This window comes from Elephantulus edwardii, unplaced genomic scaffold (genome assembly GCF_000299155.1).
Source record: "Elephantulus edwardii isolate Elephantulus edwardi_28Jun2011 unplaced genomic scaffold, EleEdw1.0 scaffold00167, whole genome shotgun sequence".
NCBI classification, from domain to species: domain Eukaryota; kingdom Metazoa; phylum Chordata; class Mammalia; order Macroscelidea; family Macroscelididae; genus Elephantulus; species Elephantulus edwardii.
In genome coordinates this window covers 951,020-958,049 of record NW_006399917.1, presented here as the reverse complement: position 1 = coordinate 958,049, position 7,030 = coordinate 951,020, and the positions used below count along the sequence as shown (strand labels likewise).

Below are 7,030 nucleotides of genomic sequence, written 5' to 3'. Positions count from 1 at the left end.
TGATATATTCACACAATGGAATAATACACTGCATTGAAAAACAAGGAACTCATGCAATACTATTCAAAATGGGTGACCCTGGAGGACATTATGCTGAGTGAAATATCTCAGTCACAAAAGGACAGATATTGCATGGTGCCACTGCTGTAAAATGGGACTGATATCAGGATTGGGGTAAGACTGAGAAAAACTGGATAAATTGTTTATACTGTACTGAAACAGATGACGGAGAGAATAAAAGTGATTTATGGTAGGGTATCACAAGAGTCCACAATTAAGGTTGCATAATGGAATGTACTTGGGGCAGTGGGAGGGGTGCAGGGGAATTGTGTACCAGGGAGGGAGTTTTTCTTTTACTTTTCAAAGAGAGGCATCAACTGGAGGGGGTCCGGGGGGGAGGGCTGGGTGGGAGAGAACTGCAGCAATGAATGAATGGAAATCCAAAATCTCTGTAAATGTCCATTAAAATTATTAAAATTTTAAAAAAACAACTATGCCACGTTGGTGGTTCAAATCCACCAGTGGCTGCAAAAAAGAAGGATGGGCATCTCCTCCCTTGTAACTTAAAATCTTGGAAACATGCTTGAGAGTCAGCTCTGAGATGGTTCTGACCCCACGGCAATGAGTAATGAGTAGTCAAGTGACAGAATAGACTAGCCAACAAAGAAGTTGCCTTGTGTGTGTCAACTGGCTAAAAGTCCTTAACTAGAGGTCTTCCTGTTCATTCTGTCTTCTGATAGAGTTAGTTCATGGCTCTTTGAGAACTGGCTAAAAGTCTTTAACTAGAGGCCATCCTGTTCATTCTGTCTTCTGATAGAGCTCATGGCTCTTTGAGAAACCATGCTTTTTCTTGTTTTTATTTAGTTCTTTGTTCCATGCAATTTTATGTTTCTCTCTTACACATTTCGTTGTTATTTTCCCAGTGAGATTGGCTCCTGAAGACAACTTCCTGTGCTATACCTCTCAGGGCCTGCCAGACGCTAATTGCTCAGTAAATACCTACTGAATAGACTGGATACGCATCATGAGTTTGCGGCCTTGAGTTTGCTGTAGAGTTAATGGGTATATGAAGTTATATACAATAGAAGCGTCTGTCACGAGGGAGGTGCAGCCTAAAGACAGCTGTGATTATAATTCATTCTTCCAACATTTGCACTTCCAGTTGACTAGTTTTGAGAACTCAACTGTAAATGCAAATGCTAGGGGAAACAGTAATCATAATAATGGCCATGAGTGCTCACCGTGAAATGCAAATTCTGAGGGGAACCAATATAATAATAGTCTCCTTTAGGCTGCACTTAAAGACAGACCCTGCTCTTGCATATTACTGTATATTAACTCTAGATCTGGCAACAATCTTAAAACAGTAATTAAGTTCATTTTATAGCTGAGGAAGTTAAGATGTCAGAAAGGTTAACTGATTTCCTCAAGGCCACACTGTCAATACCTGATTTCAAACCAGGGGTGCTGACTCCAAAGCCGGCATTCTTCCCATTAGTTTTCTGCTTTGTTCAGCTTCTGCTGAGCTCTGGTGGCCCTAGTGGTAAGAAGCTGCACTGCCACCCCAAAGGCACATGGTTTGAATCCACCAGAAGAAAGATGGACAATCTCCTCCCCTGTGCTTTACTCCCATGTGAAAACCTGCTGGAGGATGGATCTAACTCAATGGCACACAACAGCCCTAATAATGTAGTTGGGTATTTTAACCATCAAATCGGGCTTTGATACAAGACAACTCCAAGTGCAATGACATGAAACACTGCTCAGTTTTCTACGATGCCAATGATTGATTGTAAATCAGACCAGCATGGTCTGTAGGTTTGCACTGGGGAATTTGGGGAAGCAGATGGCCAGACCTGGCTTCCTAGCCTGGAAATTCCAGTGAAGGGCTGTTCAGCTTCATGTTATCATATTAGGTGCCATCGAGTTGACTATGACTGATACTGACCCTATGAACAACAGATCTGAACCTTGCCTGATCCTATACCATGCTCATCTCCTCCCCCATTTTTCAGCCCATTGTTACAGTCACTGGTCAATATACCAGAGAGGATCTTCCTCTCTTTCACTGATTTCTGTCTTTCCTTGCATGGTGTCTTTTTCCAAGGACTGGACTTTCTGACAATATACCCAAAGTACATGAGATGAAGTTTCACCATCTTTGCCTCTAAGGAGCCCTCAGGCTGCACTTCCTCCAAAACAGATTTGTTTGGGGTTTGGTTTTTTTTTGGCAGTCCATGGGATATTCGGTGTTCTTTGACAACACAACATTTCAAGAGCATTAATTCTTCTATCAGCCTTATTCACCATCCAACTTTCAGGTGCATAGAAAGCAAATGAAAACATGGCGGCTTGGATCAGGTACACTTTAGTCTTTAAACTGACATTGCTGTTCTTGAACACTGTGAAGAGAGGTCTTTGACAGCAAATTTTCCCAATGCAACAGGCCTTTTTAAATTTTTTTTTTATTTCTTGATTGTCTGTATGAAGGATGTTGCTAAAATGAAATAGTTTAGAATTTCCATTGTTTCTTCTTCTATCATAGTCTTGCCTGTTAGTCTAGTGGTAAGGAGTTTTGTTTTCTTGATGTTGAGTTGTAATTAACATTGAAAACTGTAAGGTTTTTCTCTTCTTCAATAGGTTGTTCAAGTCTTCTCTACTTTCCACAAGCAAGGTTGTATGATCTTGGATAACACCTTTGGTTTTGTTTTAAATTTTTCTCTTATATTGGTTTATATTGGTGTTATATTGGTTTGCTTATAATAACATCGGTTTTGAAGAGTCTTCCTCCAATCCTGATGCCACATTCTTCTTCATATAGTCTAACTTCTCAAATAATTTACTCAATATACAGATTTGATGTTGTTGTTGTTACATGCTGTCGAGTCGTTTGCAACTCATAGTGACCCTATGTACTAGAGCCCTAAATCCTGCTCTATCCTGTGCCAACCTTATTGTCTTTGACACACCTACCCACATTACCCCAGTACTGAATCAATCCATCTCACCAAGGGTTTTCCTCTCCTAAACTGTCCCTCCACCCTCCCAAGCATGACGTCCCTCTCCAAGGACTGGTCCCTTCTTGGAACATGTCTAAAATACGTCAGACGAAGCTTCAGAATCCTTGCTTCCAAGGAGCAGCCTGGTTTCACCTCCAGGACAAATCTGTTTGTTCTCTTAGCAGTCCATGGTATATTCAACATTCTTCTCCAACAACCCAGCTCAAAAGGATCCACTCTCTTTTTGTCATCCTTGATCATTGTCTAGCTCTCTGATGCATAGCAAGCAATTGCGAAGGCTATGGTCTGAATCAGGTGCACCTTAGTCTCCAGACTGACATCATTGCTCTTCAGTATACTGGAGAGGCTCTGACAGTTGATTTTTCTAATATAATAGGTATAGAAAAATAATGCAAGCCTATTACACACACACACACACACACACACACACACACACACACACACACCTTTCTAATTTTAAGTCATGCAGTGTTCTGTCACACTTTTCCTGACCAGCAGGAAGGTGCCACTATCAGAGTGAAGACTGCTTAGTCAAGAGATAAGGGGAGGGGAACTCATGGTTGAGTGCCTGCATGACCTGCAGTCCTCATAGCTTTTGTTATTCAGTTTTTCATCCCTAAGCAATAAAATACTTTAACTGGGCTCCAAGATGTTTTTTACTGTTTCTTTTCTTATTTGCTGACCTTCCCTGTTCCATAACCCCATCTTAATCAGAAGGCAGGGTCAGTGTGAGAATCAAGGTCATGAGCATCCTAGGATTTATTTTGTCTTAACCCAGGCATCTCCTGCCTTGGTCACCTTAACCCTAACAGCATTCTCTTGTTCTGTTTAGACAACTGCTTCTTGATCTAGGTTAGGTTTTGCATGTACAGGTTTCAGCATCATAACAATACACAAACCCATGCATAGGTTGTAGTATCACAGCAAGATGTAAACCATTGACTAATGGTGGTAGATGCGCGTGAGGTGCATTGGCCAGCAACGAAACAGGCTGTTCTACAAGGAAAGTGAATTCTACCACTGAACCAACAATGTCACATTACTGATATGATCACAACAGTCCAACTCTCCATATTCATGGGGTGGTGCAGGACTTGGTATCATTTTGTGTTTTGTATTTGATTGCCAGGAACCAGGGGCACTCACTACATGGGGCAATTAGTTCCAGTCCCATCGTAGCTACAAATTCAAAGGCTTAGCATTTACTCCATGCTGGACACAAGTCTAAATACATGAACTCAGTCAATCTTTACAACAACCTGGAGAGATGGACTCTGTCATGACCTGTTTACAGATCTGAAGCCTGAATTACCCTGGATTTTTATATTAGGACTAAAGGGAAGTTTGTAAAAAAGTTTTTTTAAAAAAAATAATCATTGTAAAAAAATAAATTAAAAAAAGCATTGTTCTGTGTCCTTTTATATAGAAGAAGAAACCTTTAATCCACATAGTATCTCAATCTGCATGTAACCCCAAGAAGGCTGAAGAACATGAGTATTACTGTTGATTTTTTGGGATTTTGTTGGGTTGGTTTTTTGTGGGGGTTTTTTTTAGCAACGCCTTGTTTATTAGGCACCCATTGAAGAACATGGTTTATTTTGGAAGAATCTATGTGTAATCTATTTGGGGAAGCAGACTCCAAGAGTTAAAATGAGAGCTACACTGTGGGGTAAATCAGCAATTGCTTGGATCGGTTTCCCAGACAATGCTGTTTGAAAATCCTTTCTGACCACACATTTATTTATCAGATCTTGTGGGGTTTGGCTTATTTTTTTCCCAGTCTTGGCAATGTTATTTAGATTTGGTATAAGGACATTATTCTGAGTTTCTCTCATCCTTGAAACATTTTTTACTCTAGCCAAAATACATCCCTGATTTGTAAGCTGTGTAGGAAAAGAATGTCAATCAATTTATTTACAAATTTAAGCAGTATTGCTGTGGAGAAACTGTGGCAAGGTATGACCTGAAACTTCTTGCATTGGTCCTGGCCACAGGTAGAGTTTTTACTTTTCTTGCTGATACTTGAAGGAGAAGCTGATTATAATTACTCTAAGGCAAACCTTGCTGGAAAATTTGTATTTGACTGCTGAACTGAAACCAAAGCTTGGACTAATTGAAGAATTGTGCCTTGGGACTCTTGGGCTAACACTTGGATTTGCATTGATAATGCTGTGCTTCATTCAAACGCCAGTGTCCTTCCCAAGTAAACCCCAGTGTTGTCACCATAACTGTGAGTCTGTGAGTCAGCAATGAATAAGTGAACCTCTTGCTGCTGCTGTGGCTCTAGAGGTACCACGGGTGTGTGGGTGTGTGGGTGTGTGTGTGTGTGAGGAATTCAAGCAGTGAGGTAGGTTGAGCCTACCTAACCTCCCCGCCCCAGCAATCCTGTCGAGAAACTCTCAGATGAGTGACAGGTGAAGTGGACAGAAAACCGACTCTGAGGTGATCATGGATCCTACACAGGTTTCTCAAGCAGGAAGTACTCTGTTGTTGTTGTTGTTGTTGTTGTTGTTGTTGTTGTGTACCATCAAATTGCAGCTGACTCATAATTAACCCTCCAGTGACTTTTCAGAGGTAGTAAATCACCTGGGAGGAAATTTCCCATCTTTCTCCTTTGGAGCAATTGGTGGATTCTAACCATGTACCTTTGGGTTGGCAGTGTAATTCCTTACACTAAGCCACCATAGCTCCCTATGTATTACCTTAAGTGTTATTTTGTCTATGAAGAAACTTTCCACCAGTCAAGTGAGACCAAACTTATTAATAATAATCCATACTATCATACTGATTAATAATATTTTCTTCTTTTCAGGCTCATTCGAAAGTTTGGCATAACTATAACAGAAACTTCCGTCCACATCAGAAGGGCCAGCTGTCAATCACATTGGGATCCCATTGGATTGAACCTAACAGATCAGAAAACGCGATGGATATCCTCAAGTGCCAACAGTCTGTGGTTTCTGTACTTGGGTGGTTTGCCAGCCCGATCCATGGGGATGGAGACTATCCAGACATCATGAAAGAGAAGTTGCTCTCCGTTCTGCCTGTTTTCTCTGAAGCAGAGAAGAGTGAGGTGAAGGGCACAGCTGATTTCTTTGCATTGTCCTTTGGCCCCAACAATTTCAAGCCCCCAAACACCATGACCAAAATGGGGCAAAATGTGTCACTCAATTTAAGAGAAGTGCTGAACTGGATTAAACTGGAGTATGGCAATCCCCGAATCTTAATTGCTGAGAATGGTTGGTTCACCGACAGTCACGTGAAAACAGAAGACACCACAGCCATCTACATGATGAAGAATTTCCTCAACCAGGTTCTTCAAGGTCAGTTGCACATAAGCTCAATTTAAAAAAAAAAAAAAGGTAAAGGTTTATCTTGTAGGGTTTTTAAATTAGTCTTTGTATGTGTAATATATTTGTTGCTGGAGAGCTTTTTGTATTTGCCCGATGTTGACACAATTTTTTAAGGCTAGTCTCATGAGTCTGTTTTTAAAAAAATTTTAGTACAAAATCATTTTAGACCACAGATGCATATTTAAGTACCAAGATGCTGCTTTGTTTTTTTAGAAAGAACATAATGCTGAAACAGGTATAGTTAAAAAGTTCTAGGTGTAGTCCTTTAGTTTAAGATACAGAAAAGTTGAAACTGTGATCTTTTCATTCTACAGTCCAGTCAAGAATGGCAAAGCAGAGGAATTAATATTGCTTCTGGACTTTTTTTATCCTGACCCCTGCACATCTCCTCATTCTTTTTCCTAACATAGGAACACCTACAGGTAGCTGGTTAAAATGGCAAACTCAAGCCATGATCATCTGTCCCCTTCAGAACTGAGCTGCCCACTGTTCAAATATAAAGGCTCTCTTTATGATCCTACAGCTCTTTTTGAAAACCTCAAACCTGGAGGAATATTCTAGTTTCTTCAGGGGAAGATCTTTAGGAGAGGTGACAGAAAGAGAAAGCAGTTCTTCAACGAGATGGAAAAGGCAATCTCCAATTTCGTATGGAATGGG

At 40.6% G+C, this 7,030-nt stretch overlaps 1 protein-coding gene across 1 annotated transcript in view; it reads left to right on the top strand.

Annotated features, from left to right (window-relative positions):
- Positions 1-7,030, top strand: part of KLB (klotho beta) — a gene marked incomplete at its 3' end in the record, with an annotated part of 83,689 nt that overhangs the window by 51,625 nt on the left and 25,034 nt on the right. The window contains exon 2 of the mRNA XM_006895405.1: positions 5,833-6,343. Coding sequence (XP_006895467.1) covers positions 5,833-6,343 — 511 coding nt within the window. The remainder of the gene's footprint in view (positions 1-5,832; positions 6,344-7,030) is intronic.